General features: G+C 39.0%; 1 protein-coding gene across 1 annotated transcript; it reads right to left on the reverse strand.

Moving 5' to 3' along the window:
- Window positions 1–8,997: 8,997 nt before the first annotated feature.
- LOC115438156 (ribonuclease inhibitor-like) lies at window positions 8,998–12,345 on the reverse strand. The gene is made up of 3 exons (XM_030161579.1): window positions 12,024–12,345; window positions 9,674–9,847; window positions 8,998–9,519 (listed from the first exon to the last, which is right to left on the reverse strand). Exons 1-3 carry the CDS (start codon window positions 12,215–12,217, stop codon window positions 9,489–9,491), a joined length of 399 nt encoding a protein of 132 aa, XP_030017439.1. The 5' UTR covers window positions 12,218–12,345; the 3' UTR covers window positions 8,998–9,488.
- Between the last annotated feature and the right edge of the window lie 354 nt (window positions 12,346–12,699).

A 12,699-nucleotide genomic window follows, 5' to 3' on the forward strand; every position in this document is an offset into this window, starting at 1 on the left:
TTCGACTAATGATTGGAATATCAGTGGAATCCAAACTCCACCTTGAAAAAGTCCTTTTAGTGGATTCAATGAAATGAAACAAACCCAGTCATCATGGTTTGATTTGTTCCTGATCTCCATCCCATTCATTTGTGTCACATGAATAAAGTCAAAGAGCAGAATGGAAACATTAGTGGAAACATCAGCACTTTTTCTCTTGGTGGTTCCTCTTCACCCATTCTGCCACTGCTGAACCATTCACAACCTCATTGAAGTGCACAACAACACACACTGAACTGAACTGACAGCCACAGTGTTGACCTGTTCTGGACTTACAGCTCCCCCTAGTGGACATGTAGTGAAAGGACAGCTCCCATTCAAGTCCCTTTGTTCAAATGGAGACCAGAGGAGTTTTTCGACCTTTTTTCCTCCTCTTTCCTGTTTTTTCTTTGTCACTTGTACAATTGTCTCTGTCAGACGCTGGGATTTGAACCCTTTCATGTATAGTGGTCACTCCAGTGGTCACTCCAGTGGTCAGTTGTTCTCCAGCTGTTCTCTTGTATATTCACAGCTTTTGTTGTTTTAGTTCCATTTCAGCCAACGCAGTGGACACTAATGCACCATCCCATAATAATACACTGACATTCAGACCATTCCTGTCATTTTGTGTTTTGGATAAACCTGATCTGCACTAACATGTTGGAGTGGAAATCAGTTGCTAATTGCAATTAGACGATAAGAAAAACAGTTTTCTTATTTTTTTGGCATATTATCTCCATGAAGTGAGGAACAACTAGTCCCATCAGATTAGCTGCATTGAAAATGTTTTCTTTTACAACTGTCACACAGTCCATCACTTTCTGATATACACGTTTCTGTGTTTCATGGTTTTTCGAACTCTGCGAAAAATACATTCATTAAAAACAATTCAATCGCATTGTTTTTTTTTTTTTCACGCCTAAAGAGGAATAAAAACAATCAGGTCAAAAAACTCTGGACTCAGGTTCTCATAATTCATGCATGAAAGGGTTAATATAGTGGATGGTGAAATCCTGTTCCTCGTGGCTTTATTATCAAACCAATAGTTGAACATTGAACTTCCAGATCACAAACTCTGGTTTGTGGGTGAAAGTTGAACCTCTGACCACTTTCAGACCTGAAGCACAAACTGTCACTTGTTCCACAGCGGTCCAGAAAACAGAGTGAACTTCCACAGACTCCCAGTGCACAAACTGGTGGACCAAATATGGACCTACTTCTGGGTCACAACACATTTGTTTGTGTTTCTGCTGATCTAGAAACTCCAGCAGAAAGTGAAGAAGATCTTCTCATCTTTCAAATGATCCAGAGAGAATTAATAAACCACCTTCTGTCAAAATGTGATGACGTCATATAAATTTAATCATCAAAAATAATACAAAAAAATTATAAGTCCCGCCCCCTTTTAAAAAGGCGGGCTTTTCACAAATGCTCATTCATCGAAAAGTGCGCCTTTTTAAAAGGCGGGCTATTTGATGAATGGGCTTTGTGAAAGATTGACAGTTGTGTGTTTGGTTTAACAGAATTAGGATGTGAGGATGTGGAACATGAAACTTGCATGTATGTTTTCACTGTTTCGGGATTGGGGCGGGGGGTGTGAAGGGGAGAACAAGTGGTCATTCATCGAAAAGCCCACCTTTTTAAAAGGCGGGCTTTTTGATGAATGAGTATTGTGAAAGATTGACAGATGTGTGTTTTGGTTTTGGCAACACTGAGGATAATGCTCTTGGATGGGAAAGGGAAATTCTTCAAAACACCAATGGAAGCCACAGTGTTTGTGGACAATGTACTGGGAAAATGAAGAAAACTGTGGCTCGAACAGACTCGGTTGCAATTATGCAACCAGCGCAGTGAGATATCATTGTCATAAGCCCTGACTTTTATTTTTATTTTCAGTTGTTTTATAGATACTTTTTTATTTATTGGGGCATCATTTGATCCTTTCACAACTTATCACAAAGTTAAGAGTGCTTCAAAATCTGTCATGTTTGTTTGGAGGGCCCCCGGGGGGCGGTAGATTTTCATGTCGATTAAACTTGAGGTTGCTCACGTATGTAAGACCATTCCAGTTTACGGAAGGTGTGCCATTATGTTTGGGATTGGCACTGTAGGGTTTTGTGCTCACTGTTTATGTTTTGGGGACTTTTTTTTTTTTTTCTTCCTGCTCCACTTACATATCATGCCATGCATGTCATGTCAAGTCATGTCCAATTATTATATAAGCATGTCTAAATGGACAGCATTTTGACGTTAGTCAGTTTTAATGTTAATGGTCTGAATGGGGCAGTTAAGAGGAAAAGGGTCTTAACATATCTGAAAAAGTTAAAAGTAGACATAGCTTTCATCCATGAAATTCACCTCACTTCGCAAGAACATAAAAAACTGAAGAGGGAGTGGATAGGACAGGTGATATCCTCTTCTTTCAATTCAAAAGCCAGAGGAGTAGCCATTTTGGTGAATAAAAACACACCTTTGGAAGTTATTGATACTCTTATTGACCCATCAGGACGATATGTCTTTATTAATTGTAGAATACTTTCAGAAAAAATGGTCACTCCTTAATCCATAGGCACCTAACTATGATGATGAAATGTTCATGCAGGATCTTCTTCTAAAAATTGCAAGTGGAGAACATAATGTACTAATAGAGGGTGACTTCAACTTTTGTTTAGATCCTGCTTTGGACAAATCATCCAAGACCATCACCAGGTCGAAAGCAGCTATGATGATCCAATCTTATATGAAAGATTTAAACCTAATGGACATTTGGAGGCAGACACACCCCCAGACTCATGATTATTCCTTTTATTCAAGCCCTCATAACTCCCGCTCTAGAATTGATTTATTTTTGCTATCTAGCCAGTTGTTTCATAGAGTATTGGAATCTGAATATTTATCCTGAATTTTATCTGACCACTCTCCATTAATCTTGTCTATTTCATTCCCTGATGTACCCAGAAGGCCCTATAGACGGTGCCTGAACCCACTTTGCTTCACAGAGCTAACTTTCATACATTTATAAGAGACCAAATTAGGTTTTTCTGTGAAACAAATAGTGCTTCCTCTCCTAGTTGTTTTATCTTATGGGATACCTTAAAAGCTTATTTAAGAGGGCAAATTATTTCCTATACAAAGGGTCATAAATAGAAATACACAGAAGATACTGAAAAGTTAGAAAAATAAATTTTACAACTGGAAAAAGACTTTCAACGAAATGGTTCTAATGACACTTACCAATCTTTAGTTAAGAAAAAAACTTCAATACAATACATTAAATAGTTACAAGACTGAAAGAGACATTTTGAAAACTAAACAGAGGTATTACGAATTGGGAGACAAGGCACACAAAGTTTTGTTGTGGCAGCTGAAGTCTGAGGAAAGTAATAGGACAATTAATGCTATTCATACTGAAACGGGTACAGTTTCATATAACCCAATAGAAATAAATGACACATTTAAAAATTTCTACTCCAAATTATATAAATCAGAACTTCCAGATGATTCGACCCACCTTGACAATTTTTTATCCACACTTGAATTATCAACAATTAATGAAGAAGACCGAAAGAATCTTGACCTCCCCTTTACTCAGGTAGAAATGAACAAAGCCTTACACTCACTCCAGTCTAACAAAGCACCAGGAAAGGATGGTTTCCCTCCTGAATTTTATGAAGAATTCAAAGATTTGCTCATCCCTCTAATTATTGATGTAATAAATTTATCAGCTAAAACACAAATATTACCTGAATCCTTTACAACTGCCATAATTACAGTTATACACAAGAAAAATAAAGATCCATTGAAATGTGCTTCATACCGGTCTATTTCATTATTGAACACAGATTATAAACTGATTTCTAAATTGTTACCAAATAGACTTTGTGACATATTACCAAAAATAATTAATCCAGGCCAAAGTGGATTTATTCAAAAACGTGCATCTGCCAATAACTTGTGTAGACTGTTTAATATAATCCACTTGGCAAAATCAAGATCTGATCCATCCGTGGCAGTGGCATTAGATGCTGAGAAAGCCTTTGATAGACTGGAATGGCTCTATTTATTTAAGGCGTTGACAAAATTTGGTTTCGGTCACAATTTCATTGATTGGGTAAAAACTTTGTACTACAAACCTAAAGCAAGGATCACTACTAATGGGCAGATGTCCTCCGCATTCCCTTTGACTAGATCGTCTCGCCATGGTTGTCCATTATCACCAGGTCTGTTTGTACTGGCTATCGAACCTTTGGCGGAGGCAATTAGACAAGATTCTGACATTAAGGGCTTTGTGGTTGGTCCGTCAGCCCATAAAATTAGTTTATTCGCCGATGATGTTATGTTATATATAACAGAACCCTCTAAATCCCTTACTCGATTACAACATTTGCTTGATTTATATGGTGCTGTCTCAGGTTATAAAGTAAATTATGATAAAAGTGAAATTATTCCACTTACAGCATTCAATCACTCTGAATGTCAAGGCATCTCTGCATTTAAATGGACTCCAACAGGTGTAAAATATCTGGCCATAACAATGGATAATAATCTAAAAAAATTTTATAAATTGAATTACAGCCCACTTATTAAAAAGACTGAGGAAGACCTACACAAGTGGTCTAGCCTACCCATCACTTTGATTGGAAGAATCAACTGCGTCAAAATGAACATCTTACCGAGGTTACAGTATCTCTTTCAGTCACTTCCTGTACCCCTTCCTCAAGCCTTTTTTAAAAATCTCTTAATAAAAGTGTAAGGCAATTCATTTGGAATGGTAAAGTGGCCAGAAGGTCTTTAGAAATATTATCATGGGAATATAAATCAGGAGGGCTCCAGTTGCCCCATTTCAAAAAAATATTACTTTGCTGCTCAAATGCGATTTATTTTATCCTTGTTTGAAGGTGACAAAGTTCCATCTTGGACATACATTACTTTTCATTCTTTGAGAGATAATGGTTTTTGTGATTTTATATATAAGTACAACTCAAAAATCTTGCCTAAATTAACAGATAATCCAATTCTATTTCACCTTAGTAAATTATGGTATGATAGACATAAAAGCATTGAACAAAAAGTCAAACTGTCGTCAAAGTCTCCGTTGAAGCAAAGCCATCGCATTCATTTGACTCTAAACAATACAATTCTGGAAACCTGGTATCAACATGGAATACATAAACTGGAGGACTGCTTTGAGAAAGGATCTTTGATGACTTTTGAACGACTGAAAGGCAAATATAATTTGCCAAACAAGACCTTTTTTTGTTTTCTCCAATTGCAATCATTTCTAAGCAGCACATTGGGCAAGAATACTGTGTTACCCAACCTCACGGAGCTTGAAAAATTGTTGCATAATGGTGACCCATGTAAATTTATTTCTAAGTGTACTCTTTTTTGATAAAAGAATGTCCTAAACCAAAGATGTATAAATCCAAAGAAAAGTGGGAATCAGACTTAAACATCACAATTGAAGACGCCCTCTGGTCCAAATTGTGTGAGAACAGCATATCAGCCACTAATAAACTCAGGATGTAGACTTATCCATTACAACTTTCTGCATCAGTTATATCTGACTCCAGAAAAAATCCATCGGTCTAAACCTGAACTCTCTGATGCATGCTTCCGATGTGCAGTAGAAATTGGCTCATTCTTACATTGTACTTGGTCATGTGTGAAAGTCAGAGATTTTTGGCTGGGCTTGTGTGATATTTTGTCTAATGTTACCAGGAGTTCAATACCCCTGGATCCTGAAATTTGTCTAATTGGAAATTTTATGAAGATTAATGAACCACTAAACAAATATCAAACAAAATTCCCCGAAATAGCCTTGGCAGTGGCCAGAAAAAATATTGCTGTTACATGGAAGTCTGATTCTCCTATTCCTTTAACCAAATGGTACACAGAGATGAACAGTTGTGTCCCTGTCACATTTGTCTGTTCCATTGTTCTCTTTCTTCATTTGTAAAATGAAAATTCGAAAACCAAAATAAAATATTTAAAAAAAATAAAATTGCAATTATTTTGCCTGATAAATTTCAGGTTGTTGATGGAAGTTCAGGTTGATCACTTTTTTTGTTTAAGGATAGTTTGTAAGTGTAATACTTTTTTGTACTAAAACAAAAGAAAAAATTTAGAATTGTCATTATAAGCCCACCCCAAAGGGGAGGCAAGGGGTGTTGTTTTTGGTTCGGTTTGTTTCTTTCTTTGCTTGTTAACACTCTAGCAACAAACTTATCAGTTGAATTCATGCCAAATTTGGTTTAAAGATTGCCATGTTAAATGTTTAATCTAAATACTAAATGTAAATATAAAATGTTAAATAAAAATATTAAATATAAATGTTTGATCTAAATGCTAAATATAAAATGTTAAACAAAAATATTAAATGTATATATTAAATATAAATGTTTAATCTAAATACTAAATGTAAATCTAAAATGTTAAACAAAAATATTAAATGTGAATATTAAATAGAAATGTTAAGTATGATTATAAATGTGAAATACTAAATGTTTAATCTAAATAGTCATTGTAAATATTAAATATAAATGTTAAATAAAAATATTAAATGTAAATATTAAATATAAATGTTTGATCTAAATACTAAATACAAAATGTTAAATAAAATATTAAATGTAAATATTAAATATAAATGTTTGATCGAAATACTAAATATAAAATGTTAAATAAAAATATTAAATGTAAGTATTAAATATAAATGTTTGATCTAAATACTAAACATGTCTAACTCTTAGAGCAAGCCAGACTGTTCACTTATTTATACAGAGTCACCCACCCTTGCACTCATGTACCCCGAAACACTGAAAACATATGTTTCACATCCTTACATCCTAATTCTGTTAACAAGTGTTAAACCAAAACACACATCTGTCAATCTTTCACAATACTCATTCATCAAAAAGTGAGTCATTCATCAAAATACTCATTCATTCTTTTCGATGAATGACCACTTGTTCTCCCCTTCACACCCCCCGCCCCAATCCCGAAACAGTGAAAACATACGTGCAAGTTTCATGTTCCACATCCTCACATCCTAATTCTGTTAAACCAAACACACAACTGTCAATCTTTCACAAAGCCCATTCATCAAAAAGCCCGCCTTTTAAAAAGGCGCACTTTTCGATGAATGAGCATTTGTGAAAAGCCCGCCTTTTTAAAAGGGGGCGGGACTTATAATTTTTTTGTATTATTTTTGATGATTAAATTTATATGACGTCATCACATTTTGACAGAAGGTGGTTTATTAATTCTCTATCCAGTGTCTGTCCTGTATTAGTGACATTTCTGTTGTTCACTCTGTTCTCTTTGCTCTGTGTTAGTGTTTGGATACATCTCCATCTGAAACTACTGTTGTGTTGGACTTCCAGCTGTTCACACTCAACCACTAGAACCACAGATGATGGAGTTTCCAAGCTAAGGTACCGTTAGTCCACATGTGGTTCTCAGTGGCTTTGATTTGATTTGTTCTGTTCGACCTGCTGGTGTCGGCTTCAGTTTGTCAGCTGAGGTCATGTGATCATTCCTGTCATTTCCTGTGCTCCAAATATGGGTCCACTCTGACACTGATTTGATTCTGTTTGTCATTTATGAACATTTCAGAATTCCATGTGATGACTGTTAGTAGTTGGATTTGTCCTGCGCTCATTCCATAAACCTACCACTAAATCTAAAACTCTTCACAGTAATAAAGTCCGTCCTTTCAGTGGTTTCAACCCCACTGCTCAAAAGCACAACGGACACAAACATACATACAGTAGTGACACAGCGGTTGGAAACAGACTAGTGTGTGCTTTATTTGGACATTTACCTGCAATCACACACTCACTGCTGTCTGTCCCATAGAAGAACATGACAGTGCAGTTTGTTTGGAACTACTGAGGCTTACATCAACCATGTGATCAACGTAGGGCTCACATCCAAACAGGTCCCAACTCTGTGTGTCTATGGCTCTGACTTTGTCACTGTCAACCAGCCCAGTATGTCATCTGTCATATTTTTACACTGACCAAGAACCCATCCTTCTGCTCAAGTAAGACATGAAACCCATGAGAATGTTTTCACAATGAGTTGGTTTCATTAGGATTAGTCTGAACTGAATGGAATGACAAAGAGAAACGCACGCATCAGAACAGAAAAACACAGATTGAAATGGAAAAGAATGAAAAGAAACAGACGGAAACTAAAGTCCCAACTGTTGAACTCACCTCTGAACCCTTTATAGAACACTCCCAGAAATACTCTGACATTCAACACTTACACCTGACTGTGTTATTGGAGAACCCAACGACACTGCAGGACTTTGGGGACAGTTTTCAACTGTTATTAGATAGAAAATCAAGGTTAATGAATTGACCATATTTGGTTCCTTACCTGTAATTGCAAAAAATACAAAAAAAAAAAACAAGAAAAACACATTTAAAGTCAAAGGAACATGTATTTAAGAAACTAGAACATCACTGTTAGAACATCACAACAACATGTGTGCTGGTCCAGACCCCTGTCCCCTTAGACCCCCATGTGTGCTGGTCCAGACCCCTGTCCCCTTAGACCCCAATGCGTACTGGTCCAGACCCCTGTCCCCTTAGACCCCCATGTGTGCTGGTCCAGACCCCTGTCCCCTTAGACCCCCATGTGTGCTGGTTCAGACCCCTGTCCCCTTAGACCCCCATGTGTGCTGGTTCAGACCCCTGTCCCCTTAGACCCCCATGTGTGCTGGTCCAGACCCCTGTCCACATCCACATGACCCCTTTGAACATCATTCCTACATTAGTTCCATTACTGCATGGAACTGAACAAAGCACAGGTGGACCTGACAGACCCCAGTAGACCACATTGGACCTGACAGACCCTGGAGACCACATTGGACCTGACAGACCCTGGAGACCACATTGGACCTGACAGACCCTGGAGACCACATTGGACCTGGCAGACCCTGGAGACCACAGTGGACCTCAGATTGTGGACTCACTGTCCTCTCTGGAACTGCTGATGTCACTGTCTTGTCATGTATTTGGAAATGACCAAAAATAGTCCCTTGCCTGACCACAGGTCCAGTTTTCAGGTATACAGTGTAGTTCTCCATTAGTCCACAGGGTGGCAGCACAAAATAACTCAGTGCCATCCACAGAACTCACTGGTTCACTGACTGTACATCCAATGAAAAACCTCTGGTCAGTTCCTTCTTTTTCAGCTCCTCCACTCCTCAGTGCTTCGTGGTTCCTCATGAATCCATCTCAGAGAATCATCTGGAAGGATGTTTCACCGCCTTTAAAGTCACATGATGGACCGAGGAGGCGGAGCTACAGGAAGTCTGCCTCACCTTCTGTGACATCATCAGAGGGAGGGGTGAGGAGTGGAGGAGAAGAAGTGAGGAGTGGAGGAGAAGAAGTGAGGATGTGCTGCTGCTTTCACATCTGTCGATCATCTGGACTCAGCTGATCCTCACACAGTCCTGATCACAGTGACTGTTCCACAGATGACTTCCATCTGAAGAAAGAAGAAAATACAAACAGATCAGAAAGAAATGTTAACGGAGACTTTTCTGAATTTATTCAAACCACAGAGGAATCACTAAAAATAATCAAACAGACTTCTAATCATGGAGGTGTTCACCAAACCAGCACAAACTGACATTACTTACTCCAGTTTCTCCAGTTTACAGTGTGGACTCTGAACAAGGTCCTCCAGTTCTTTAACATCTGAATCCTTCAGGTTGTTCTCACTTAAGTCGAGTTCTATCAGATGTGAGGGATTGGACTTCAGAGCTGCTGCCAGATAAGAACAGCTGATTTTGGACAAACTGCATTTATCCAACCTGAATAAAGAAGAAATGATGGAGATTCAAATTAATGAACATTTCAGCCAAATATATTTAGGTTTTCAACATGAATGTGAAATATTCAACATTCATTTCAACCAAACAGTTTTTACTGACTGTAAGTTTTGTAGCTGACAGAAAAATCCAACATTAAATGGTGTCGACTATACAGTGGTTAGAAAAACTCTGTGAACCCTCAAAGTTTTCTGCATGAATTGCTCATAAAATGTGATCTGCATCTCAGTCACCAGTACAGACAAACAGAATGTGTTGAACCCAAAACCACACAGCAAATGGGGGGTTAAGTGCCTTGCTCAAGGGAACATCAGCCAACAACTCTCTGCCAGTCCAGGGAATCAAACCTGCGACCCTTCGGTCACCAGTCAACTCTCCAGCCAATCTAGGCCACGGCAGCTCCAATCATGGCGGACACAATCTAAAGGTCACACAACTCTCCTGACGGTAGCAGAGCGTTTCTCTAAAATGTCCCATTTCATTCCCCTGGCCAAGGTACCCTCTGCTAAGGAAACAGCAGAGGTCAGGAGGACTCATGTTTTCACCATTCATGGTTTCCCCACTGATATTGTTTCAGACAGAGGACCCCAGTTTGTCTCAGGTTTGTGGAAGGAGTTGTGCCAGCTCCTCTCTACAGGCCGGGCCAGAGGGTGTGGCTCTCCACCAGAGACCCGCCCCTTCAAGTCCATTCCAGGAAACTGGCTCCGAGGTTTGTGGGTCCTTTCCCTATATCTAAGGTTGTTCATCCTGTTTCTGTCAGTTGGCGTCTTCCCAGGTCATTGAAGGTCCATTCTACGTTTCACGTCAGCAAGATCAAGCCCGTCAAGGAAAGTGCTCTGGTGCCCGCCTCCGCTCCCCCTCCGCCCCCCCGGATCGTGGACGGTGGTCTGGTGTTTACTGTCAGGAAGCTCCTGGCAGTCCGCAATCGGGGCGGTGGGAGACAGTTTTTAGTGGACTGGGAGGGTTAGGGTCCAGAAGAGCGCTCTTGGATCCCAGTGCGTTTTATCTTGGACCAGACTTTGATCAGGGACTTTTTTGCGCTCCACCCAGAGGCTTCTGGGCCGTCAGGAGTCGGCCGTAGAAGGGGGGGTCCTGTCATGTGTGCTCAGGTGTGTTAGTCATGTTCATGTTTAGTGTTTCATGGCTCGTCTTTAGTCACTTTATGTTCAGTTCCAGTCGTTCACATTTGCTCCTGTCTTGCACTTCCTGCTTTATTTTGGACACATCTCTTCCCTCTCGTTTCAGACTCTGACTTCCTCCCTTTGTGTGTTTTCCCTCCAGTGTGATTGTTAGCCCCACCCCTCATTGGTGTCACCTGTGTTCCCCTACCTCATGTACAAACAGTCCTGTCTCTCTTTGTCTGGTGCCAGTTCGTCGTATTCTGTCAGCGTGTTCATGTCAAACGTCCAAACCAGGTTTTTTCATGTTTGCTAGTTTGGTTTCAGTTTTTCTGTAAGGCTTTTGTTTATCATGGAGATTCTTTGGAGTAGTTTTATACATCCTCCTTGGGAGCGCTTTTTGTTCAATCACTTTTTCAGTATTAAAACACTTTGGTTAAAATCTTCAGTTCTCGGTGAGTCGTGCATTTGAGTCCACCATTTTGTGGATCCAGGACTTGACACTAGAGTGGCTTCAGAAACAGAAAAATCCCCTTTTGGACAGAGCCAGTCAGAGCCCAGACCTGAATCCAATAGAGACGCTGTGGACTGAACTCACCAGAGCCATTCACACCACACATCCTAAGAATAGAGCTGAGCTGATGCACTTGTGTCAGAAAGAATGATCCCAAATGTCCCTGGACATTGTGCAGGTCAGATCAGCAGCTCCAAAAACACTGGTTTAAGGTTATTGGTGCAAAAGGAGCTTCAATCATTACATTCACTGGGACTGTTTCATAGTTGTGCTCAATAAAGACATGAAATATTATTTTTCTTTGTGTGCTATTAGGTTAAACACATTGTATTTGTCTGTACTTGTGACTGACATGTAGATTAGATCATATTTTATGAGCAATTCATGCAGAAAACTAGAACATTTCAAAGGGTTCACACAACTGTTCTTGGAACTGTAAAACATTATGGATGTCAGTTCTGTTTGTTCATAAATGAGGTTCAGCTGCTCCTAAAACAGAACTCTATCAAACTAACAGTGAACTGACCACAGTCGCTGTAGTTTACAATGTGGACTCTGCAGGAAATCACACAGCTCCTTCACTGATGAATCCTTCAGCTCGTTTCCACTCAGCTCCAGTTTTATCAGATGTGAAGGATTGGACTTCAGAGCTGAGGCCACAGAAGAACAGCTGATCTCTGACAAACTGCAGTTATTCAACCTGAATAAAGAATAAATCATGTAAATTCAAATGTATTAATGATCCAGTCAGATGTGTTCAGGTTTTAATTGGACTTAACTCGACTGAACTTTACACTTTTGTCCAATCACTTTCTCATTTGTTTCAGTTCCATGTCTACAGAGTCAGTCTTCTACAAACACACACCTGAACACATCAGTTCACATTTGATGTAAAATAACCTTCAACCAACTAAAGCCTTTAAACTTCACCCAGTGACTCCTCCTGCTTTAACTAGAACAGATGCTGTTTGGCATTAGACGACTGTCCCTCAAACTACAATGAAAAAATACTCATTACTGAAATCACTGTAGAACACATATACTGTGTGTTTCCTCTAGTTTTTCCTGCTTCAATGTTACATTGTAGAATAAAAGACAAAACCTTTGAGTGTGTGTACAGATAATAAAACATATAAACTTTAGAACAGTGTAATACCTAAATTCCTTGGATCCATATATATTCATATATATTTTCCTATATT

The sequence above is a fragment of the Sphaeramia orbicularis genome, chromosome 18 (genome assembly GCF_902148855.1).
Source record: "Sphaeramia orbicularis chromosome 18, fSphaOr1.1, whole genome shotgun sequence".
Taxonomy (NCBI): domain Eukaryota; kingdom Metazoa; phylum Chordata; class Actinopteri; order Kurtiformes; family Apogonidae; genus Sphaeramia; species Sphaeramia orbicularis.

Bases quoted from the DNA above. Each gene is read 5' to 3' on its own strand.
- LOC115438156 (XM_030161579.1), bottom strand. From the start codon at position 12,217: ATGATTTATTCTTTATTCAGGTTGAATAACTGCAGTTTGTCAGAGATC. The intron at 9,848-12,023 runs GTCAGTTCACTG...TTCTTTATTCAG, and splicing joins TGTAAACTACAGCGACTGTG to GTTGGATAAATGCAGTTTGT. The intron at 9,520-9,673 runs GTAAGTAATGTC...TTCTTTCTTCAG, and splicing joins TGTAAACTGGAGAAACTGGA to ATGGAAGTCATCTGTGGAAC.